The 26,089-nt window shown below is 44.1% G+C and overlaps 1 protein-coding gene across 3 annotated transcripts in view; it reads left to right on the forward strand.

The window, feature by feature from the left end:
- The first annotated feature begins 537 nt into the window (after positions 1-537).
- HYCC1 (hyccin PI4KA lipid kinase complex subunit 1) overlaps positions 538-26,089 on the forward strand; it is a 143,829-nt gene continuing 118,277 nt past the window's right edge. Inside the window, exon 1 of one of the 3 annotated variants that reach the window (XM_073581429.1) lies at positions 538-804. Coding sequence is in view for 1 of the 3 variants with exons in the window: in XM_073581428.1 (XP_073437529.1) it covers positions 2,433-2,472 (40 nt within the window). In the remaining 2 variants the exon portion in view is untranslated. Of the gene's footprint in view, positions 805-2,208; positions 2,473-26,089 lie in introns of those variants that run through there. The other 2 variants (XM_073581428.1, XM_073581431.1) reach the window with 2 other exon arrangements.

A 26,089-nucleotide genomic window follows, 5' to 3' on the forward strand; every position in this document is an offset into this window, starting at 1 on the left:
GTGCACGGTGTACAGTCTCAGTCACACTGCGGTCGGGGTGCACGGTGTACGGAGCCTGTCACACTGCGGTGCGGTACACAACGACATCTACATGTGGTCATACGCAGAATGCCTCTTTCTCTGTGAGCGCTGACATTCTCCCTCCGCAGCATGAATACCGTCACACGTAACCGCAGGACAAACCCTTTGGCGGAGCAGGCCGCGCTTGTAAGACTTGTTTGGTCAGACATTAGTGATGTGGCGCCACATTCAGTATGAGGAACACAGACAGGCAATGGAAGGGTGAGCGCAGCACCGTCCATAGCGGGAGATATCACCAAACTGTCAAACCGCTAGAAATCACGCGGTTCATGTTTGTCAGCACACTCCGGTGTCCGGTACACGGGGAGCACCGCATCCATCCGCGCCAGAGTACTCGCAGTCGGTCTCGCACCGTCTGAGCTGCTCCACAGCGTGGGGGCGTGTCTAAATGACGTCACCGCATTGCCCAACACGCTCATCGGGACTCGTGGTTTGGTAAGTGCCCAAAGTCACGTGACTGCCTTTGATTGACAGCTCCGACACAGAAGGGGAGACGGCAGCCTGGGTGCGGGAGTCAGTCTCAGGCAGCAGCAGCCCTGTGCGATCCTCATCCTGCTGCAGCGGACTCCCCTCCTCTCCGGCCGCTTATGGTTTCTTCTTCTCAGACTTGTTTTGGGCAACGGCACTTACTGGGGAGGGAACGCTTCCCTTCAGATGTCTGCAAAGTTACTTGTGCAAACCCGGACCGGCCTGTCCAGTGAGGGAGCCGCTCCGCTCAGCTGTGTAAGTACTTCACTCCTAAGCGATCCATCCACAGCCCAGCCACACAGCCAGTGGGGGCAGACACGGGGGCTCCGACCGGGGCGGCTGCGGCTGTGACAAGTGTCATCAGTGAGGAAGTTGTGCAGTGATGTCTGTGGCAGACGCGGGGGGGGGAGTGATGTCCTGCAGCCCTCGGGGGGGGGGGGGGGAGTGATGTCCTGCAGCCCTCGGGGGGGGGGGCGGAGTGATGTCCTGCAGCCCTCGGGGGGGGGGAGAGTGATGTCCTGCAGCCCTCGGGGGGGGGGAGAGTGATGTCCTGCAGCCCTCGGGGGGGGGGAGAGTGATGTCCTGCAGCCCTCGGGGGGGGGGAGAGTGATGTCCTGCAGCCCTCGGGGGTGGGGAGAGTGATGTCCTGCAGCCCTCGCGGGGGGGGGAGAGTGATGTCCTGCAGCCCTCGCGGGGGGGGAGAGTGATGTCCTGCAGCCCTCGCGGGGGGGGAGAGTGATGTCCTGCAGCCCTCGCGGGGGGGGAGAGTGATGTCCTGCAGCCCTCGGGGGGGGGGGAGAGTGATGTCCTGCAGCCCTCGGGGGGGGGGGAGAGTGATGTCCTGCAGCCCTCGGGGGGGGGGGAGAGTGATGTCCTGCAGCCCTCGGGGGGGGGGGGAGAGTGATGTCCTGCAGCCCTCGGGGGGGGGGGAGAGTGATGTCCTGCAGCCCTCGGGGGGGGGGGAGAGTGATGTCCTGCAGCCCTCGGGGGGGGGGGAGAGTGATGTCCTGCAGCCCTCGGGGGGGGGGGAGAGTGATGTCCTGCAGCCCTCGGGGGGGGGGGAGAGTGATGTCCTGCAGCCCTCGGGGGGGGGGGGAGAGTGATGTCCTGCAGCCCTCGGGGGGGGGGGAGAGTGATGTCCTGCAGCCCTCGGGGGGGGGGGAGAGTGATGTCCTGCAGCCCTCGGGGGGGGGGGAGAGTGATGTCCTGCAGCCCTCGGGGGGGGGGGAGAGTGATGTCCTGCAGCCCTCGGGGGGGGGGGAGAGTGATGTCCTGCAGCCCTCGGGGGGGGGGGGAGAGTGATGTCCTGCAGCCCTCGGGGGGGGGGGAGAGTGATGTCCTGCAGCCCTCGGGGGGGGGGGGAGAGTGATGTCCTGCAGCCCTCGGGGGGGGGGGGAGAGTGATGTCCTGCAGCCCTCGGGGGGGGGGGGGAGAGTGATGTCCTGCAGCCCTCGGGGGGGGGGGGGAGAGTGATGTCCTGCAGCCCTCGGGGGGGGGGGAGAGTGATGTCCTGCAGCCCTCGCGGGGGGGGGAGAGTGATGTCCTGCAGCCCTCGCGGGGGGGGGAGAGTGATGTCCTGCAGCCCTCGCGGGGGGGGGAGAGTGATGTCCTGCAGCCCTCGCGGGGGGGGGGGGGGAGAGTGATGTCCTGCAGCCCCCTGAGCTTCCCCCCGCATTGTCCTGGGAGGCTGTGTATATACATGTATGTGCTGTACTGTCTATATCTGTCACTAATGGAATAGGGTTTGTGTCTCTCTGATCAGATTTTTGGAGCCGTTTTCTGCCGCCGCCCGATCACTGGGTAACAGTTGTGCGATTATCGTTTAGTTGTGTGTTTAGCAATATTGTTCCTTATGGGGAAAATCCTGTCTGAGCTTTCAATGGATGGCATGGGATTCATTAGGATTCTTCATTGATGTAACAAGTAAGAAAATAAGTTTACGCTTTTCTTATACAGCGCCATCATATTCTGCAGCGCTTTACAGACATTCTCAAAGCTGTCCCCACTGGGGCTCACAATCTAGATTCCCTATCGGTTTGTCTTCGGGAGGTAAACACAGAGAGAGCGTACAAACCATAGTGGAGTTATTATCCCAGGACCCCGGCGCTGCACACAAACAGTGCGAACAACTGAGATTTCTTTTTTATTAAAGTAAAAACATATTGAGGTTTACACAGTAATGTTTTATGACGCATTTTATATCTGGCAGAAGTGAGTTAGATCCACAATAGAGGATCAAAAATGGACATATCTGACATTCAGTCCCATCCACTATAATGGGGATATGTTCTATCCAGGAAAATCTGAGGTCTGCATGTGATAATACTGTGTGCTGTTCCTCCAGTGACAAGGCAGACATCCAGTGCACCTCTTCTAAGTCAATTATTGGAAACCATGCATTGCTGTAGCCCATGACGGCTGGTGGATCTGTCTTGGAGCTTTAAGGCATGGATGAAGTAATCGTTCTATCAGGAGCTCGGACAGCACAACTTGTCGTACCGTTGCTGGATAGAACTTCTAGGTGGGCTGATCGTTACCCATCCATATTATCAAAGACGAACGTTAGACCAGCACACAACCCTGCGTATTCACATCCACTGGCAGCAGTGTGAACACCGTGAAAAAGGGGTTTTACATTAAGGATAATCCCATTGATCAACCGTTATTTGATACCAAAGTCCCCTGATCACGAGCTGTTGTCACCAATGCTAATGACTAGCTGGGGTATAACGTTAAAGGAGTTATGTAATCTTATCCCTGTCCTTTATCTAGAACGGAGGAGTTTTATAGTTTGCTGTTCATTGTGAAGGTAGGCTCCATGCTTTAGAGCTTCCAAGCATTGTCTTGGTCTCTGGATCCAGCCAGGCTCCGTCCCCCCACTTTTCTCATGCTACAGAGGCTAATCCGCCGGAGCTTGAAGCGTGGGAGCAGGGCTGTGGAGTCGGAGTCGGAGTCGGAGCTCATTTTGGTGGAGTCGGTATAAAATGGACCGACTCCGACTCCTAAAATATATAATAAATTGGGCACAGTAGTTCAATGCAGGATGTGCTGAATATTTTTTCATAGGAGTTTGGGAAAGTTATGAAATGTCCTATAAATGGCTGTTCTATTCCTGATCTAAGGCTACATTCACACACAGCGTTTTTCCTGTGTTTTTTGAGGATACGTTTTTCAGCTGCAAAAGTTGATCATCTTTTTAAAAAACTGCATCACCTGAAAGGTTTTTGAGCTCATAGATAATGTTTTCAATAGCAAAAACAGATTAGAAATCTGCTCTATCTATCCATTTATCCATATCTGTCTATCCATATCGTATCTGTACCAAAAAGAATGAAAACCGGGTAGTACACCAATATATATTCTGTTCTATCTAAATATCTTGATTAAATGTCTGAGGTTCACATTGTACTACAATAAATTTTTCACTTAAATATAAGCAATATGTGTGAGAGTCGGAGTTGGAGTCGGAGTCGGTGTAAGGGAAATTGAGAAGTTGGAGTCGCAGGTTTGGCTTACCGACTCCACAGCCCTGCGTGGAGACCACTCAGTTTGGCCCAGCGGTGAGGTCATGTTTCTGGTCCAAACTGTCAATCTTCAAGAACATCCGTCAAGCAAAGAGTCCGGAGGCTGGAGGATCGCACTGCACTGCACGGACTGGCCCAGCACGTCACGCTGTCACGCTCAGGTCAGGAGATGTATTTCTACAACGGTCAGTCTGAGGATTGTGATGCGATCCTTGCACGAGAAAGAAGGCCGTCTGTGCCCTAAGAAAAGATGATGCAAACACTTTTTAAAAGGGTTGGCCACTTATTGTTTAGATCGCCTGGAAACTTCACATGAAATCCGTTACTAATCTAATGGATTAGAAGATCTGCCCTGCTATCCTAATTTGTATGGTTCTAACACTTTTTTACTCCAGACTTCATCAGTGTCTTGTTTTTGCTTTGAGCGCAACATGGCCACTGATGGAGGGGCATGTGACTAGGACCTGATCCTAAATTGACATTGCTGCGGTCTGGAAAGAAGCGCTGCATGTCCGTCTCCGCAGGTGATCCGTAGGCGTCTGTGGACGCTTTTTGGGCATGGAATTTCTCGAAATCCAATCCACTATGCTGCAACATCTGGACTCTGTGGGTTTGACGCTGCCCTATGTTGCGTCCAACCCGCAGTGATTACTGATCGTGTGCAGATCCCTAAAAGGGCACCATAGTACATTGCTGCACATGGAATCGTGCATTTGTGCCTTCGCTAGGTGACAACCATGTGTATATATATTATATTTAGATCCACGTTTTGCCTACATGTCAGTAGAGACTTATCAAGTTGGTATTGTGGCTCCACTTGCACCATATACAGCTATAACATGCCTAGTGCCATATATCCATATAAGCAGGGCTATGTAGTCAGTAATCCAAACCTCTGACTCCTCAATTTCCCTGACTCCGACCCCACAGCCCCGCCTCACTACTGAGCATGGACATAAAGTGCAACACAGATTCATCTGAAAAATAGAAGACTCTGATTTCCATCTGAGTTTTTAACTGATCCATAGCTGAGACTCAAAGGATTAAAAAAAAAAAAGAAAACAAAAGTTGGGTCGGCTTACCGGCGTTCGTTTAAGTATGTGGGGAAAAGACATGCAAAACGAATGATGCACAACTCCGTGTTTGATGGATATATGAACGGAAATGGATGTGTGAATGTTTCTTAAAGGGAATCTGTCACCCTTTTTTTGGACTATCAGTTTTCGGCATTGACATCAGGGGCTTATCTTCAGCATTCTGTAATGCTGTAGATAAGCCCCCAATGTAACCTGAAAGATAAGAAAAGCACGTTAGATTATACTCACTGGAGGGGGCAGTCCGGTCCAGCGCCTCCCATCTTCATACGATGCCTTCCTCTTCTTTCCTTCCTGCAGTGGCGCAGGCGCACTGCTCTGCCCTGGTGAGGGCAGGGCAAAGCAGAGTCCTGCAGTGCGCAGGCGTCGGAAGAGGTCTGGCGCCTGCGCACTGCAGTATTCTGCTCTGCCCTCAACAGGGCACGACAGGAAGGGAAGAAGAGGACGGCATTGTATGAAGATGGGAGGGACCGGACCGCGACACCCATTGGACCGGACCGCCTCCTCCGGTGAATATAATCTAACGTGTTTTTCTTATCTTTCAGGTTACATCGGGGGCTTATCTACAGCATTACAGAATGCTGTAGATAAGCCCCTGATGTCAATGCCGGCAGCTAATAGTCAAGAAAAAGGGTGACAGATTCCCTTTAAGGAAGAGAGTATGTAACATCTAGAAAACGTAGATGTGGAGTCTGAATGTGTCGTGTCACGTATCTATTGAAGCAGTTTTCTAATCTGTGGCTATATGACTGGCAATGTAAAAATCATGGAAGGCTGTCTTGGAATTCTTGCCAAAATCCATGTGAAATTGGGTGAATGTACCCAAATAACTTCGCCCATTGTGTTAGCACTTCATCAGGAAAGGATGGATCTAAACCATTAGAAGTTCCGTATGTTCGTTTGGAATGAAGGCTTTAATAAAATAGGTTTGCCGTTAATGGCTTTATATCATTTAGGTTTTCCAAGCAGCAATTACAAAGTACAATTTTGCTCTTTGAATGCAGGCCAGGACTTGATGGAAAAAGAGGTGGAGGCATGTTCTGGCCAGGCGTCCGGCTTTATGGCTCAACTTAATTTCCTAACACACACCGGGTCGCTAGGAGGCCATGCCACATGAATCCTGATAGTCCTATTATTATCTCGCTCCTTGCGTTCAGATGTTTTCTGGTCTTAAACCCAGCAGCCCCAAGAGGCTCCTTCATTTCATAGTCATTTGTGGGCTTAGAAACAAAATGCCAAGAGGATTTTCAATCGCAGCTGACCAAACCTTTTGTATCGGTATTTGTCAATTCGAGCCCATCAGCTTCTCCGGGAAGCAAATCCTGTTCAGAAATGATTATTCACAAATGAGCAATAGGGATGGAACTGGTTTAGCAGAGTCGTCCTGGTCACACCCACACAGATGTGCGAAAGATGGGAGCTGGCTCATTGTGTACCATCTAAATCTGGGGATTGTGCAAGAGCTCCGGTTACACCGCGTGCATGCTGTAAGCCATCAGATCCCACGTCTCAGTCCACCAGGGACGAAACGGGTCCGATTCCACGTGCTCACTCCTCTCAAAATGTAGACTATGTTCCTGATGCACAGGGGGGTGTAAAAAAAAATATATAATATATATTTAAATGATTAAATGCCCTAGTCTTCCTCTTTTTGCCTGCGTTTTGATGTGGTGAGGAAGTTTGGAGTTTACATAGTTATTTTATTTCATGACGCAGTAAATGCTGCATTATTTTTCTAATGGTGGCATTCTCTAATACGTTCATAAAATGTTTTGGAGCACTTAAAAAAGATGTGAACAGGCCTTTGTATGGCAGCTTATAGAGTCCCTACTAGTGGAGATTAAAGTGGGTTAATTAATAGTAAAAACAAACAACTCTGCAATTTGCAAGAACAAAAAGACATTTAATGTTATTATTTACTGCTTGTTGCCTATGTTACCGGCATTGCTTCAGTCAGTGGCTAGAAGCCCAGATCTTGCAATCTCTGTCAGATCTAAGCTTGTAAGTGCTGCTCTGAGGCTGGCATGATTACTGGATCCACGCAGCTTCAGGACAACTGCACTCCCCTGATGCGCCAGCAGCACAATGAGCTGATCTGTACTGTCAATCATTGTGGTAAGGGGCATTTTTTTTTTTTTTTTTATGAAAATATTTTTTTTGTATGTGAAGAGGTCATTTAATCTGTAATAAAAAAAAAAAAAAAAAAAAAAAAAAAAAAAATTATGAACTGACCTCTGTTTCTACATAGCTGGTTGATGTTGCATACACTTCTTTTTATAGAAAATATTGTCTTTTAACCCCTTCACCCCCAAGGGTGGTTTGCACATTCATGACGTGCCAATTTTTACAATTCTGACCACTGTCCTTTTATGAGGTAATAACTCTGAAACGCTTCCATGGATCCTGGTGATTCTGACATTGTTTTCTCCTGACATATTGTACTTCATGCTAGTGGTAAAATGTCATTCATATAACTTGCGTTTATTTGTGAAAAAAAACGGAAATTTGGCGAAAATGTTAAATTTCGCAATTTTCCAACTTTGAATTTTTATGCCCTTAAATCACAGAGATACAGCTCTCAAAAAACTTAATAAGTAACATTTCCCACATGTTTACTTTACATCAGCACAATTTTGGAACCAAATTTTTTTTTTTTTTGTTAGGAAGTTAGAAGGGTTAAGTTGACCAGCGCTTTCTCATTTTTGCAACACCATTTTATTTTTACGGACCACCTCACATTTGAAGCCACTTTGAGGGATCTATATGATAGAAAATACCCAAAAGTGACACCATTCTAAAAACTGCACCCCTTAAGGTGCTCAAAACCACATTCTAGAAGTTTATTAACCCTTCAGGTGCTTCACAGGAATTTTTTGAATATTTAAAAAAAAAAAAAAAAAAAATGTAACTTTTTTTTCACAAAAAAAAACTTCAGGTTCAATTTTTTTTTTTTTATTTTACCAAGGGTAACAGGAGAAATTGGACTAGAAAAGTTATTGTACAATTTGTCCTGAGTACGCTGATACCTGATATGTGGGGGGGAACCACTGTTTCGGCGCATGGCAGAGCTCAGAAGGGAAGGACTTTTTCAATGCAAAATTGGCTGGAATTCAGATCGGACGCCATGTCACGTTTGGAGAGCCCCTGATGTACCTAAACAGTGGAAACCTCCCACAAGTGACCCCATTTTGGAAACTAGACCCCACAGGGAACTTATCTAGATATGTGGTGAGAACTTTGAACCCCCAAGGGCTTCACAGAAGTTTAGAACGTACAGCCGTACAATTAAAAAATCATATTTTTTCCACAAAAATGATCTTTTCACCCTCAATTCTTATTTTTCCCAGGGTAACAGGACCCTAAAAGTTATTGGGCAATTTGTCCTGAGTACGCTGATACCCCACATGTGGGGGTAAACCACAATTTGGGCGCATGGCAGAGCTCGGAAGGGAAGCAGCGCCGTTTGATGTTTTTTCCTGGAATTGAGATCGGAAACCATGTCGCATTTTTGGAAAGCCCCTGATGTACCAAAACAGTGAAAACCCCCCACAAATGACACCATTTTGGAAACTAGACCCCCCCCCCCCCCCCAAGGAACTTATCTAGATGTGTGGTGAGCACTTTGAACCCCCCCAGTGCTTCACAGAAGTTTATAACGGCCGGGCGTGAAAATAAAAAAATCATTTTTTTTTTTTTTTTGCCACAAACATGATCTTTAGTCACCAATTTTTTAATTTTCCCAAGGGTACCAGGAGAAATTGGACCCAAAAAGTTGTTGTCCAATTTGTCCTGAGTACACCGATACCCCATATGTGGGAGAAACCTACTGTATGGGCACACGTCAGGGCTCGGAAGGGAAGTAGTGACGTTTTGGAATGTAGACTTTGATGGCATGGTCTGCGGGTGTCATGTTGCTTTTGGAGAGCCCCTGACGTACCTAAACAGTGGAAACCCCCCACAAGTGACCCCATTTTGGAAAAGACCCCCCACGGAACTTATCTAGATGTGTGGTGAGCACTTTGAACCCCCAAGTGCTTCACAGAAGTTTATAACGCCCGGGCGTGAAAATAAAAAATTTTTTTTCCACAAAAATGATATTTTTGCTCCCAATTTTTTTATTTTCCTAAGGGTAACAGGAGAAATTGGACCCCAAAAGTTGTTTTGCAATTTGTCCTGAGTAGGCTGATACCCCATATGTGGGGGTAAAACACTGTTTGGGCGCATGGCAGAGCTTGGAAGGGAAGGAGCACCATTTGACTTTTTCAAGGCAGAATTGGCTGGAATTGAGATTTTGCCACTCCTAATGTTGTAGCAATTTCTTGGATGGATTTTTGCAGCTTGAGGATGGCTTGTTTCACCTGCATGGAGAGCTCCTTTGACCGAATGTTTCCTTCACAGCAAAACCTTCCAAATGCAAGCTCCACACCTCAAATCAACTCCAGGCCTTTTATCTGCTTAATTGAGAATGACATAATGAAGGGATTGCCCACACCTGTCCATGAAATAGCCTTGGAATCAATTGTCCAATTATTTTTGGTCCCTTTAAAAACAGGGTGGCACATGTTAAGGAGCTGAAACTCCTAAACCCTTCATCCAATTTTAATGTGGATACCCTCAAATGAAAGCTGAAAGTCTGAACTTCAACTGCATCTGAATTGTTTTGTTTAAAATTCATTGTGGTAATGTCTAGAACCAAAATTAGAAAAATGTCTCTGTCCAAATCTATATGGACCTAACTGTAGTAGAACTGATTATATACTGTATGTGTTTAATCCTCGGATTGAAGGTGTTAGTTACGTGCTGCAGCTTCTTCGTCGCAGATTTTCTGTGCACAGTAGCTCCCCGTCTACTTGAATGGATATTTGCCAGCACCATGCACCAAAAAATTATTTTCTGATTGCCATACATAGATGTACACTATATGGACAAAAGGATTGAGACTCCCAACACTTTAAGCCTACAGGAGATTATACAATATCCCATTCTTAAACCCATAAATAATATTGAGTTGGTGCAGCTAAATTACCTTCCACTATCTAGAGACGTTCTACAAGATTTTGCAGTGCGTACCTGAGAATTTTCATCCAGAAGAGCATTTTTGTGAGGTCAGACATTGATGTTGGACCAAAGGGCCTGCCCTGCAATCACCGTTCAGAGGTGTTGGATCGGGTTGAAGCCATTCTCTCTGTGGGTCAGTCAAATTCCTCTACACCAAACCTACCCACCCATGCCTACATGGACCTTGCTTTCTGCACTGGGCACAGTATAGATGGAATAGTAAAAGGGTGTTTCCAAATCTGTTACCACAAAGCTGGAAGTCTAAAATATCTTAGTATAGTGAAAAACAAAAGGGGTTGTCCTCTACTTGGACAAGCCCTTCCCAATCTGTTTCCCCACAGTAAAATAACATTTATACTCCCTTCTAATGCTGTTCCATAATGTTACACGAGCCGCTGGAATGGTGCCGGCACCGCTGGAATGGTTTATTATTTTACTGGGGGGAGCATGGGGATTGGGAGTAGTAGACAACCTTCCTTTTAACATCTTCCATCAGTGAAACTAATGTGCCTATGCCAACCCTTGAAGAATAAACACCATTATGATCCCTTCTAAACCAAACTTTACACATGGCACAGTGCGGTAAAGCTGGTAGCGTTCTCCTGGTGTTCATCAGACTCGTTCATCAGATGCCAGATAGTGTGGGATTCATCAATCCACTGGAACACGTTTTCCTGTTCTGCAGAGTCTGGAAGTGGTGGCTTTACACCACACCTTGCCATCTTTGTCATTGTGCTTGGTGATGTAAGGCTTGAATACAACTGCTTGAAAAAGGAAACCATGCCATGAAGCTCTTGACACCGGTTTTGTGCTGATTATAATGCTAGAGGAGGTTTACCGTTCTGCAGTTATTGAGTCAGAACAGTGTTGGAAACTAATGCACTATGGCCTTGATGAGGAGGCGTGTTGGAGTCAGGCACTCCTGATTAAGAGGTGCGCGCCTACTAGTGAATCAAGAGCGTCTGACAAGTGGCGTGCACCTCATCAAGGGACTGGAGTAAGACTAGTGAAATAGGGTACTCCGCCGATTGTCGTAAGTTTGGCAAGCGGGGTGCTGACACCTCCCCGCCTGCCCCAGCTTTGCCCACTTTGTTGGAGCCAGGTGAAAATGGCGGGAGAATGCTCTAAGTTGCTAAATTTTATCAGAGCCTCACATTATGTCAACATTTTGCAAGTTTTCAAAGTTTTTTTTACTCCAGAATTTTGGCATAAAAGTTTTGAAGAGTGCCCTGTGTGTGTCGCTTCACTGGGTAATTTTGCTCTGTCTGCCACTTCGTAGACAAGTTGCTGTGATTCCTAAACGTTCCAAAATTTTCTACAATATCATTCACAGTTACCACTCAATACTTCATGGGGTAGTCTGGTCTTAAGCTACAAGTCTGCAGTTGCTGTGTGACTGCAGACTTGTGAATCCTCACATCTTGTGTACTGCGGACTGTGAGGATTCTTGGTCCCGAGAGCAGTTGGTCACATTCCAACTAGAGTGTTTCCAGCTTTGTTCAATACATATGCATTCAGCAAGACCATTCCCATCGAGTCAGAATGTGGCTGGGAGTATGAATATCGCACACTTGAGGTCATTTGACAGCCGACACAAAGGATCCTCAAGGATTCTCAAGTCTACAGTAACATAGTTACTGCAGATTTGTAGCTAAAGACAGTACAACCCCTTTAATGAATTGGCTTATTACACTTGTGGCAGCCCAAATACTTTTGTCCATACAGAATATGTTGGCTTACCTTGTGTATAATGCAAAGGGAGGTATTGGGTCAAATATCTGTTGGCCGACTAGTTGCTTCTCACTAAATTAGAATATCATCAAAAAGTTAATTTATTTCAGTTCTTCAATACAAAAAGTGAAACTCGTATATAGTCATTACTAACAGAGTGATCTATTTCATGTGATTATTTCTGTTAATGTTGATGATTATGGCTTACAGCCAATGAAAACCCAAAAGTCCTTATCTCAGTAAATTTAGAATACTTTATAACACCAGATTGAAAAATTATTTTAAAATCTGAAATGTTGGCCTACTGAAATGTATTTTCAGTAAATGCACTCAATACTTGATTGGGGTGCCTTTTACATCAATTATTGCATCAATGCGGCGTGGCATGGAGGCGATCAGCCTGTGGCACTGCTGAGGGGTTATGGAAGCCCAGGTTGCTTTGATAGCAACCTTCAGCTTGTCTGCATTGTTGGGTCTGGTGTCTCTCATCTTCCTCTTGACAATACATCATAGATTCTCTGTGGGGTTAAGGTCAGTCGAGTTTGCTGGCCAATCAAGCACAGTGATACTGTTGTTTGTAAACCAGGTATTTGGTACTTTTGGCAGTGTGGACAGGGGCCAAGTCCTGCTGGAGATAACTTTTTTGATAGTCTAATTTTGTGAGAAGCACTTGTATATGGCCTCAATTCTCTGAATTAGTGAAGATTCCAAGTTTAAACCCATATGAGTTGTGGCAGAACCTACAAGACATATGCAGAGGTGACGATGTCTTTCATTCTGCAAAAAAGGTTTAACTTTTTATAAATATATTTTGTATGTGAAAGAATTTAATAAAAAAAAAAAAGCCAACTGGTCTATTTCTACGTAGCTGGTTGATGTTATATCCTTTTACTATTTGAGATTTGGTAGTGTTTTGATTATTATTTTTTCCTTAGGCCATTTTGTGCAGAAGTAGGTCAAATACATAAAGTAAAAAGGGGATTGCGGTATTAGTGCATGGTAAAGATTTGTATGTTACTGATCTCATCCATGTAAGATTTAATATCCTATCTGACAGATTTTCATATGGCTCAGCTTTCCACTCACTGAGGCCAGGTTCACTCGAGCGTATTACAAAAACTCATCCTTGTTTCATCCTGAGGAAACGACGTCGTTTTTTTAATTTATTTTTCTTTTGTCAATTGTCATCTGTATCAACAATTGTTAGAATTTACAAGACAAAATAGTTTCTTTATATCTATAAAAATCTGATGTTATTCAGATGATGTGTGTGATCCAATTTTTTTTTTTTTTTTTCACAGACATAGACTTAAATATTCAAGTCTCTTCCGATATGACACAAACTTAGTGCATGCTGCCTTTTTTTTTTTTTTTTTTTTTTCCTTTTTTACACGCACTTATTCATCCATTTAAATACAAAAAAGCAATGGGTTCAAGTGCTGGTCGTGTCAATTTTTTTTTAAATTTTTTTTTTTTTCATTTTTGAACATGCTTCATTCCGAAACTACAGTTCTACTAGCTTGGCCCGTGCAAAATTTTCACACATTGGTCGTCAGGGCGCAGGCAATTTCAGAAAAAGCAAGCTGGTCAAATGTAAATGTATTTCATGAGCTGATGAACACAGACAGGTATTTATATATGTAGATTGGTAATGCAATAAAATGGCTTGATAAGTAGAGGCCACAAAATGTCTTCCGGTTGAGGTGCCACCTTCAGGTCATTGTGTCTTTCTGCAGCTTTATGAAAATGAATATTTAGTGATAAAATCGTGAATGTGTGGTTTGTTTGGCTTTTTTCTTGCTGAAAGGAGCAAGTTTACCTTTCAAATGGTATATCGTGTGTGTGTGTGTGTGTGTGTGTGTGTGTGTGTGTGTGTGTGGCGAAGTAATCAGCAAAAAAGCAGTGCATGTTTGCATATGTTACTCACCTGCAGTGTATTGTGCAATCCTCCAATGTGCCTGAAATAGGCTGGGCAAGCACTTGAGCAAGCTGGAAAGACCCCAAGGCAAATGTTTGGATTTGTTTGTGATGTCTGTAAGCAGCTTTGTAGTAGTGTGCTTTGGGGTACTGTGGTGCCACCTACAGGTTAGTTAATTTAATGTTTAAACTATATTTTGTGATCAAATCGTGGATGTGTGGTTTGTTTGGCTATTTTCTTGCTGAAGGGGGCACGTTTACCTTTCAAATGGTGTATCATTTGTGTGTGTGTGTGTGTGTGTGTGTGTGTGTGTGTGTGTGTGTGTGTGTGTGCAGTATGAACGGGGATACAAAGGAATCACTGAAAAACAGTGTTTAGAAATAATAGAATAGATTTTTTTTTTTTACTGAGGTCCAGGTTCTGAGACCTTCATAATTGTTAAGAAGTGCTCAGGTCGGGAGTCAGACCTGAGAGTAATAATGTTTCAGTAGAAAGTCTAAAGTCTTTTCTGTGATCTGAAGATAATTTTAAGAGCCTAAAAAAAGTCTAATATTTGTAGTTACTTTTTACAATAGCAGAAACTGAAAACTACTAATGCAGATGCTGGTTTTGTAATAGATCCAGACACTTTAGCGAAGGCCTGTTTCACACTTCAGTTGTTTGGCGCCAGTTAAAATCCGCAAAAGTGTGAAAAAACGGATCTGTTTCCGCAATGTAACAAACGGATGTACCGGATCCATTTTGTGGACGGATCCGCCAGTGTATGAAATTTAAAGGATCAGAACTCTGGAAAAAGAGTGTGAGAGATATTTTTGGAACTTCCAGAATGCCGTTTAGGGTTAAAATGCATGAAAGGAAAAATCTTCCAGGCATGCGCAGTTTAAAATAGCAGTCCGCCGCTGGAAAAAAAATTCCTTTGTCCGTCTACTCCAGCCGGCGGACGCTAAAATTCAAACTGATCCGTCAAACTGATGCGACGGATGACCATCAGTCATAATCCACTGCTAATGCAAGTCTAAGGGGGAAAAAAAAAGGATCCGCCAAAAAAATGTCAGGTCTGCTTTTTTAGAAAAATGGTGGATTTTGACTGACGTCAAACAACTGAAGTGTGAAAGAGGCCCAAGTGTGGATTTTTTTTCTTTTGTAATTGAGAGTAACTCTAAAGGCCCCGTCACATACAACGATCTCGCTAGCGAGATTGCTGATTTTGTGACGCCACAGAGATCTCGCCAGCGAGCTCGCTGTGTGATGGGGATCAGCGACCGGCCCCCCTGCCAGGTATCGCTGATCGTGCTCGATCGGCCTGGGCCATTTTTTGATTGCTGGTCTCCCGCTGGCCAGCGCGCATCGCTGCGTGTGGCAGCGAGAGATCAGCGACGCAGGACGCTGGTTTCTAATGTAAACATCGGGTATCCAGGAGCCGCGCGGCTCTTAGATACCCAATGTTTACCTTTGGAAACCAGCGTGCTCGCTGGTCCTGATCGCAGGTGGGGCTGTCTAACGATGTCCCAGCGATCCCATCCATGTCGGATCGTTTGTGGGTTCGCTGGGACATTATGTGTAACGGGGCCTTAAGATTTAAATAATGGATGCTGTCAGGGAAAAATGGGAAAAGGATGATGCCTTGTTTAGAAAGGTAAATAAAGCTCAGTCAGATCCGTAGAAAAAAGTTTCACCTGGGTTAGTATGATTGAGGGCGTATAAACTCTAGTATGGGGTAAATGGTGACTACTATGCCCATTGTCCTCAGTCCAGACCTCGGCAGAGAAGATTGACCGCAGACGAGGGTATAAAATTGAAGAAAAATTTCTCTTCTTTTGTAGTGCGATTACAAGACCACAATCTCAAAGAATTTCCTTTATTGGTAAAGGATGATGATGATGACTTATTTGAGCAATATTAATGAATAACAGAGCTTATTTGGACGTACGTCTGTGAAACGACTCCTGATCTAGAATTGATAGCACCACAAATAACGTCAAAATAATTGTATTCTTTCCTGTTGACCCTTATTATGAGTAGCAGATTGCCTTAACCAATGAGATTTATAAAAATGATTAATATTTGTAATCACGGTGGCTCAGTGGTTAGCAGTGTTGCTTTGCAGTGCTGGGGCCCTGGGTTCAAATCCCACCAAGTACAACATCTGCAAGGAGTTTGTATGTTCTCCCCGTGTTTGCGTGGGATTTCTCCGGGTTCTGTGGTTTCCTCCCACATTCCAAAGACATACTGCTAGGGAATCTAGATCATGAGACCAAATGGGGAGGGTGGTGATAATGTCTGTAAAGCGCTGCCACAAGTGTCACAAAGTTTAGTACATATGTGTTGTCTTGTTTATGCATCTCGGGTTATGTGGCCACATTATACCAAAACTATGTGTGGGTTATTGAAGAGCCTCAAGGTGATTGCACAGATGTAGATGCCTTATTTACAGGTGAGAAAATCTAGATTTTACTGGAGTTTCCCTATAAAGGAGTTGTAGGGTTGTCCGGGCTTTCTGTATAATTTGTGTGTGTACCTAGGCTGCAGAATGCTGACAGTAATATACCCTCTATCAGCATTCTGCATTGTGTCCTAGGCATCACACTTAGGTCGGAGAAAAGAGGTGTAGGATCCCCATGTCCTTTCAAAAGATGGTAATTCATCTGCCGCGTACAATAAAATCTCAGCAAGACCCGAGAGAATAGATGTATGTTCATAGAATAGATATAAAGATGTCAGTCACTTATAATTTAGTACAGTATGTGTGCAGCTTACTGTATATGTATCTAAGTAGACTTTGGCTTTTATTACACTTTAAGCAAATCCATAGTGAGACTGTATATTTCCTTGAAGATGGTGATGCTATTCTTAGAGACTGTTTCAAGTTCAAGAAGAATGTCCACTGAGTGATGAAGAACAATCCTAAAGCTAAAGAGAATCTTTCACCATTTTGAAAGCCAGTTACACTGGCCACATCCTGGAATAAGTGGCTGCATAGCTAAGTAAAACACAGTTTTGTTTGTTTTTATTTTTTTCTCTTCTGTTGTGGAGATATTAGCTTGTAAAGGTTTAAGTTATAATTTAAGTCAGAGGGCATTACCAGAGATTTGTCTCTGGGGGCGTGTAGTTATTCTCCTGTATGACATCAACCAATCATAAGCATGAGGTGTCATTCAATGGAGAAAGGAACATTCCACGCTCTTTGCCCCTCCCCTGCCGGTTTTTTTCTTTTAGCTGCAAGGTTATGATTGGTCAACCTCATGCAGGGGAAAGAAGTACACGCCCTCAGTCAAGTAATGCCCAGTTAAACTATAACCTATACTTTACAACCTAATATCTCCACAACAGAGAGGAGAAGTTAAAAACCAAACACTTTAAATGGTTATTCCCTTTTTAAATAAATGGATATTGTTGCTTTTCTTGAACTCTTAGCACTTTTTCTTTTACAGCTGTTTTGCCTTGGAGACTGACCACTTGTGCTAGATAACAGAACATGCACAGTGCTTACAAGTTCTTTTCTATAGCGCTTGTAGGCATAGTTTTGAAGAATCGCTGAAGTGCGCTGTTACCTCATGCAGAACAGTGCTATTATCTGAACAGAACAGTTGCAAATTTTAATAAGCAGTAAATTGCAAAATGTTCTTGTTTTACACTCTGCGACAATACTCGCCTATGAAAATGGGAATAAATCTTTAAAGGGCAGATGTCAATTTCTTGACCTGTAAGCCCTATATTTTTGTGCGTTTGGCCTTTGTGGCATGGTTTAATACAATAGAAATAGAACTCAGTGGAGGATGATCATTTTCGTATTTTGTGGCCACTCATCATTTCTACCATAAGGTATATAACCTATATATCAAACAATCACAACCTACTGTGAAATATCACGCATTGCCCCGCTCCTCTTTTGAGCAGATTAATCAAGTAGAATCGCTCTGCCCTTATCTGTGGACCATACGTTAATGAATTATCTCACGGAATATCATGTTCAGAATTAAAGCTTAGTATTTTTTTATTCCATTTAATTGTTGTAAAACCTGAAAATGTCCTTCTTGTATAGGGTAACAACTAGAACTCGAGAAACTCTATAGCTTTGTCAAGGACTGGTTGCCATCAACCATCTAATGGGCAGTAAGCAAAAACCAGCACCTTGTTGGAATTTCAAGAAGTTGTTGCATTATGAGCCACTTATTGTCTGCTATGGTCTTAATTACTCTCCCAGTCCTTTTTAAAGGGGTTGTCTGGTTACAAAATATTGATGATCTAACCATAGGACAGGTCATTAAGTCGTAGCAGACCACATTTTTGTGCCCATCGTAACAGACAGATTTTGTGTCGCTGTATTCTACAGCCCCTTTGGCAATTTGAATCCCGTTTTTAGGGGGGATTCAGACGGAACCTCCAGATGCACTGCTAAAAAGCAGTGTGTACAGGGTTAATCGGAGAAACTGCTTATGTTAACATTAACATAGTCAGTTTTAGTCAGGAGTATTTCCTTTTAAATTATTATTCCCCAAATAGCAAATTATCATAAAGGGAAATTATAACCTCAATTAAATAGCGTTAGATTATGTCTGGTGTTCATATGACTAACGCTACACAAAGGGGATGACCTCTATGTACTCTTCTTACAGGAACTCAGGACCAAGGGAGGTTTCCCTGAGTCAAGGATGGCATTTGTGACATCTCAGCCTAGTGATCCAGAGGTTGAAAGCTTGGGCAGATGGTCCTGGGTGGCCAGGCTGGACATTTCCTAGCTACGATAGGGAGAGGGGTGGCTGGAAGAAGCAAAGTATTTAATATGCAAGGTGCTCACCACTAATTAGCCCACGATCTAGGTAAAGGCCTGCGATTGTAATATTACAGTCTAGGCCGTCCTGGAAACCTGAGCCCAGAAGAAGCAATTAATAGATGGGTTACACAGTGGAAAGTTGTTCGCATATGGGGGTCCGCTTCATCTCGATGTGATGCATAAATCTTTTCTCATACCCTCAAGGAAACAGAAGAATGGCTTTAGACAGAAATGTTTTATTTTTGTAATTTTTCCACTTACCGTATATTTTATAACGGTTTTGCTTATTTGTGTGTCGCTCTTATTCATTTTCTTATAAGCACGGTATTTTTTTTATATTCAAGCTTAAATCTATGATACGTTTGATTCTTTTATGCTCTAGAGAATCCATAGCCTTTTCAGAGAGTGTATGGCCTTTTTACTGTTGGACAGTAGTATATATTTTGGGGACTCCTCATCCTGTGTGAGTGTGTGTAGTGTGTTCAAGTATGATTTATGCTCACTTTGCAGTTTATAACAGAAGTTGAGTGCAAGATTGAGGGAGAGGAGATAAATTATCCCTTGCAGTCATGTGCTCAGAAGTGAGTGTGACAATCCCAGATCTTAAGGATGCGGGATAGATTGCTGGGGGGGGGGGATGACCTCTGGGGCGGGGCCCTTGGAGAACAAGTGAAACAGTTGGAACCCAGGAACCAGGCAATGCCAAGCCTTGTCTTGAATGGAGCGGTGGTGTACCTGCTTAACCTCTGATCCATTGTCTCTGCAACTGCTGGAAATGGCCAAACGTTGTAGTCCTCTTTCTCCTTGTGCCATTTGAAGGGGTTGCCCACTACTTGGAAAGCTCCTTTTGTCCCCAGTAAAATAACCCTTTTTTGTCCTCTGCTCTGGTGTTGTCACTGTTCCAGTGATGTTGGGAACCGCTCTCCCGGGATTCGTGTGACATGATCTATGCGGCCACTTCACTTTCCTCTCCTTCGTACAAATTACATGAATCCGGAACAAAGTTAGAGCTGCTGCATATCTTCCTCTGGATGTACAGTAAAGACCAAAAGTTTGGACACATCTTCTCATTCAAAGAGTTTTCTTTATTTTCATGACTATTAAAATTGTAGATTCACTCTGAAGGCATCAAAACTATGAATTAACACATGTGGAATTATATAATTAACAAAAAACTGTTATATTCTAGGTTCTTCAAAGTAGCCACCATTTGCTTTGATTACTGCTTTGCACACTCTTGGCATTCTCTTGATGAGCTTCAAGAGGTAGTCACCGGTAATGGTCTTTCAACAGTCTTGAAGAAGTTTCCAGAGATGCTTGGCACTTGTTGGCCATTTTGCCTTCACTCTGCGGTCCAGCTCTCGATTGGGTTCAGGTCTGGTGACTGTGGAGGCCAGGTCATCTGGCGTAGCATCCATAACTCTCTCCTTCTTGGTCATATAGCCCTTACACAGCCTGGAGGTGTGTTTGGGGTCATTGTCCTGTTGAAAAATAAATGATGGTCCAACTAAACGCAAACCGGATGGAATAGCTTGCCGCTGCAAGATGCTGTGGTAGCCATGCTGGTTCAGTATGCCTTCAATTTTGACTAAATCCCCAACAGTGTCACCAGCAAAGCACCATCAGACCTCCTCCTTCATGCTTCACGGTGGGATTCAGGCATGTAGATTCCATCCGTTCACCTTTTCTGCGTCGCACAAAGTCACGGTGGTTGAAACCAAAGATCTCAAATTTGGACTCATCAGACCAAAGCACAGATTTTCACTGGTCTAATGTCCATTCCTTGTGTTTTCTAGCCCAAACAAGTCTCTTCTGCTTGTTGCCTGTCCTTAGCAGTGGTTTCCTAGCAGCTATTTTACCATGAAGGCCTGCTGCACAAAGTCTCCTCTTAACAGTTGTTGTAGAGATGTGTCTGCTGCTAGAACTCTGCGTGGCATTGACCTGGTCTCTATTCTGAGCTGCTGTTAACGTACGATTTCTGAGGCTGGTGACTCGGATGAACTTATCCTTCGCAGCAGAGGTGACTCTTGGTCTTCCTTTCCTGGGGCGGTCCTCATGTGAGCCAGTTTCTTTGCTGCGCTTGATGGTTTTTGCCACTGCACTTGAGGACACTTTCAGAGTTTTCCCAATTTTTTGGACTGACTGACCTTCATTTCTTAAAGTAATTATGGCCACTCGTTTTTCTTAGCTGCTTTTTTTCTTGCCATAATACAAATTCTAACAGTCTATTCAGAAGGACTATTAGCTGTGTATCCACCAGACTTCTGCACAACACAACTGATGGTCCCAACCCCATTTATAAGGCAAGAAATCCCACTTATTAAACCTGACATGGCACACCTGTAAAGTGAAAAACCATTCCCAGTGAATACCTCTTGAAGCTCATCAAGAGAATGCCAAGAGTGTGCAAAGCAGAAATCAAAGCAAAAGGTGGCTACTTTGAAGAAACTAGAATATAAGACAGAGTATTTTCAGTTGTTTCACACTTTTTTGTTAATTAAATAATCCCACATGTGTTAATTCATAGTTTTGATGCCTTCAGAGTGAATCTACAATTTTCATAGTCATGAAAATAAAGAAAACTCTTTGAATGAGGTGTGTCCAAACTTTTGGTCTGCACTGTATGTGATTTGTCCGAAGGCGAGGAAAGTGAAGCGGCTGCAGTGATCATGTGACATATTGTCACCCAATCGTCGGGAGCACCAGTGCTGACACTGCCGGAATGGCACAATCATCTGAGTTGAGTATATGTACTATTATTTTAAAAAGGGAAAACATAGGGATCGAGAGAGGATTGTTAAGTAGTGAACAACCCTTTTAAAAATCAACTAAACTAAGGTTGAGCATTAGGGTGACCCGATCTCATATGGGGGGGAAAAAATGTCAGAATCTTGTTCGTCTGGACCCCACAAAACGATTCCCCTTTCAAGATATTGAGATAGCCAAAATTTGAGCTCGATCAAACGACGTTAACCAGTGCCGCTCGTCGCTCAAAGTTTGAAAAAATCCAAATTGAGGTATCTTAAGATTTAGGTATTTTGCATAGTCTGTTAGACTATAAAGAATGTGACAACAACATTGCAGAAATGGCCCTGACCAAATTTTCGAACCGTTGGTGGGATTATCGTTTTTTGATCCCACCATTACAGACAATGAAAAGTTGTTAATGGCTAATAAATTGCTCAGTAGCACAGATGAACCATCAGAGCACGCTAACCTACATGAGTTGATAATTTTACATAGTTATCTAATCTATTCTAGAGCTTTTTGAAACGTCAGAATATAATGCTCGGCATTTGCTTACAACTTGCAGGACATATTGCTTTTGTTCTTCATCTTTTGTCAGAAGGTCGTTAAAGTCGGTTACTTCCTACCTCTTTTAATTTTTCTTTCCTAACTTTTGGATTTACAACCCTAGCGTGCTCTGATGGTTCATCTGTGCTACTGAGCAATTTATTAGCCATTAACAACTTTTCATTGTCTGTAATGGTGGGATCAAAAAACGATAATCCCACCAACTCTGCATTCAAATACCACAAATGGTTCGCAAATTTGGTCAGGGCTATTTCTGCAATGTTGTTGTCACATTCTTTATAGTCTAACAGACTATGCAAAATACCTAAATCTTAAAATACCTCAATTTGGATTTTTTCAAACTTTGAGCGACGAGCGGCACGGGTTAACGTCGTTTGATCGAGCTCAAATTTTGGCTATCTCAATATCTGGAAAGGGGAATCGTTTTGTGGGGTCCAGACGGACAAAGTTCCGACATCGATTTTTTGCGGTCACCCTATTGAGCATGCATACCTCCGTTCCATTCAAGACTTGGCCCATTCTCAGGATCAACAGGGTCCCCAGCAGTCCTCCATGGATAGTGAATAACTTGATATTGTGGGAAATACCATACTTTTCTATTTAAAAAAAAAAAAAAAAAGGAATAAAACGTTCTGTCATCGGTATTTGTGGCTGTCCGCATACTGCCGGGGGATCCTGGATTGTTGATCACTTGAACAAACCAGGAAAAGATTTCTGGGATGATTATTATTAATATACATTTATATAGCGCCATTTATTCCATGGTGCTTTACATGTGAAAAGGGGAAATATAGACAAGTACAATAAACATATGCAAGACAAGGGACACACAAGTACATAAGGAGAGGACCCTGCCTGCAAGGGAGCACAGTCTATAGGGATGTTATAAAACTGCCTTCTAAAGGAAGAAAATGTATAGAAGTGCAAATAGATCTGCATATAATTGACCTGAAACATTGTGAATTGAAAATGTCTGTTTATCTAATGTCTAAATTTATTTATTTTTTTTGCCTTACCACTATTGAGTCGCAGCATTTTCTATCAGAGCGTTATAATACACATAGTAAGGGAGTCCTAATTAGCGCAGCCTTAGATGTTCTCATCTTAAATTAATAAACGCCTGGTATGCTTCACCGACTCATTATTATTAAAATTAGTAATAGAATAATTAAAACCACGCTCTCTGTGTTTTCCTGCTCCTCCCGGCCAGCGACGTTTGCAGAGCGTTCTGCAGCAAGACATCTTGATCTGCTCCTCGCGGTGACAGCCGCACAATCGTTTTCTACATGTGTCTCGCTCATATCGGTTTTGTGTATGGTTTTAATGATGAAAGGCTTTATGTTGTAATAACAGGTGGGTTGGTGTGATAGAAAAATAAATGCTGACAGTTTCCATCACAGCAGATTTGTATTATTGGTTGGGCGTTTGTCTGGGTAAACAATATTTTGCACGGTCCTTGCTGCACGCTGGTGTCAGTGCTGCGTCATCGGACAGACGTGGACTCGATGCAGATCATTATCCAGGTCTGAAATGTATAACACACAGAATTAATGAACTTGGCTGTTGTATACAGTTGTACGAACATTTTGAGTAGATAGTTGGACCCGACTCCATTTTTTGGGGGGGGGATTGGTGGTGGGGTAGTTCAGCTGTTTTACATTTTTCCACCGTCTATTAGAGAGCAGTGTTTGTATTCTTTCTTTGAAATACTTAATGCAGTAATGAAGTGGGGATGTCTCTTGTGTGCCTGAGTCTGCGATCTCCAGCAGCAAATGAAAGGAACGTTCCCCAGAGGTGTCTGGAACGGATTCAGTACTCGCTCTGCTATACTTCACTTCTCTATGTACGGGCAAAATCTATCTAGCACAACTAGAATCCCGCGTCTGTTTCTCTTCATACTTCTAATACCTGAAAGCCGCTTTAAATATAAATCCGTCCCTTTTCTTAAAGACTTTGCCTCTTAAAAGTGTTCCAGCACTATCTAATGGTATGTCACGGGAACGCTGCAGTCAATCAACGACTGCCAGTGGGTTGAAGTGGTCAAACCTCCTCCGGAAATCTGAGTTTCGTCCGAGCAGAAATCTGATCGAGGAAGCCTATTAGCAGCCACTGATCGATTGCAGCACTCGCATGACATAATGGTGTCACGAGTAATGACAGATGCGGCACTGACTGATGGAATGGCGCCAGTCTGGGAGGTGAGTACAGGCTATTTTTAATGGGACCCTGTTTCATTTAAAGGGAATTTGTCACCAGTTTTTGTGCTCAGAGACAGATGCTGATTGCAGCGATGTGTCACATACTGGGCTGTTTAGAGTAGTTTGTTATAAAATCATTGTTTTATCAGCAGCAGAATATCAGTAGAAAGCTAGTCAAGTTGCTGCCACGTAACCCACCCATGCCTCCCATTACTGATTGACTGGTTTCTTCCTATGCACACTGAAAGCTGACTATCAGTGGTGTGGGCGGGGTGATACAGAGCTCAGTGTTCAGAGAACTGCAGATAAAACCATTTTTAATCAAAACTGCAGCAACTAGTCAAATAAGTGATACATCATTGGAATCGGGGTTATGCTGTTCTTAGATTGGCTAGCAAAAACCTGGTAACATACTCCCATTACAGGGAATCTGTCACCTATTTTTTGCCCTATGAGCTATGGCTACCACCATCAGGGGTTTATCTACAGCATTCTGTAATGCTGTAGATAATCCCCCGATGTAACCTGAAAGATAAGAAAAACAAGTTGGATTATAATCACCCGGGAGTCCAGTCCGGTCCGATGGGTGTCGCAGTCCGGTCCGGCACGGCACCTCCCATCTTCTAGCGATGATGTCCTCCTCCTTACTTCTGCTGTGGCTCCTGTGCAGGCGTACTATATCTGTTCTATTGAGGGCAGTGTAAAGTACTGCAGTGCGCAGGCGCCGGACCTCTGACCTTTCCTGGCGCCTGCGCACTGTAGTTCTCTGTTCTGCCCTCAATAGGGCAGATATAGTATGCTTCCTCAGGAGCCGCGGCAGAAGTAAGGAGGAGGACGTCATCGCTAGAAGATGGGAGTTGCCGGACCAGACCGCGACACCCATCGGACCGGACCCCAGGTGAGTATAATATAACTCGTTTTTCTTTTCTTTCAGGTTACATTTGATTTGGGGCTTATCTACAGCATTACAGAATGCTGTAGATAAGCCACTGATAGCGGTGGTCGCAGCTCATAGGGGAAAAATGAGGTGACAGGTTCCCTTAAGAAATTTTTGGACAACCCCTTTAAGGAGACCAGTTGAGTAAGGAGTTTTATTAGCTCTGCCGCCCTTCCCATTTGAAACTTAACTCTATTATTGCAACTCTATTTAACCAAGTGAGGCTGTGTGTCCACGATGTGATTTTTTAAGCGTTTTTGCCGCAATTTTCAGCGCGAAAACATTTAAAAATCTTGTACAGAACGCCCCCCATGCATTCCTATGGCATTCCGCACATGCTGTGCTAATGCTGCACTTTTTTCCGCGGCGGAATCACATCGCGGAAAAAATCACAGCATGCTCCTTCTTTTGTGTGGAATCGCAAAGAATTGCCGCGATTCCGCACCCATAGGAATGCATGAGAATCGCTTACTTCCCGCATGTGGCTATGTCCACCATGCGCGAAGTTAAGCGTCTCATGTGCGGTTGGTACCCACGGTGTGGAGGAGAGGAGACTGTCCTCCAGGCCCTGGGTACCATACCCCTGTAAAAAAAAGAATAAAAAATCGGGGTATATTTACCTTCCGACGTCCCGTGCTGCCATCCCGGGCCTCAGCGTCCCAGTAATGCCTTGCGGCAAGGTCCTGTGATGACGTAGTCTCGCGTAACTCTAGCGGTCTCGTGAGATCGCTATAGCAACGCGAGACCAACGTCATCACAGGTCTCACAAGGCATTACTGGGAACGCTGAGGCCCGGGATGGCAGCGCGGGACGTCGGAAGGTAAATATACCCCGATTTATTTTTTACATTCTTACTTTTACTATTGAGGCCGCATAGGCGGCCTCAATAGTAAAAACCTGGTCACACTTGTCAAACACTATGTTTGACGAGTGTGACCAACCTGTCAATCACATTCCAAGCGATGCTTGGAAAGTGCTTGAATATCGAACG

This window comes from Dendrobates tinctorius, unplaced genomic scaffold (genome assembly GCF_039654945.1).
Source record: "Dendrobates tinctorius isolate UK_male_01 unplaced genomic scaffold, ASM3965494v1 ptg000070l, whole genome shotgun sequence".
Classification (NCBI taxonomy): domain Eukaryota; kingdom Metazoa; phylum Chordata; class Amphibia; order Anura; family Dendrobatidae; genus Dendrobates; species Dendrobates tinctorius.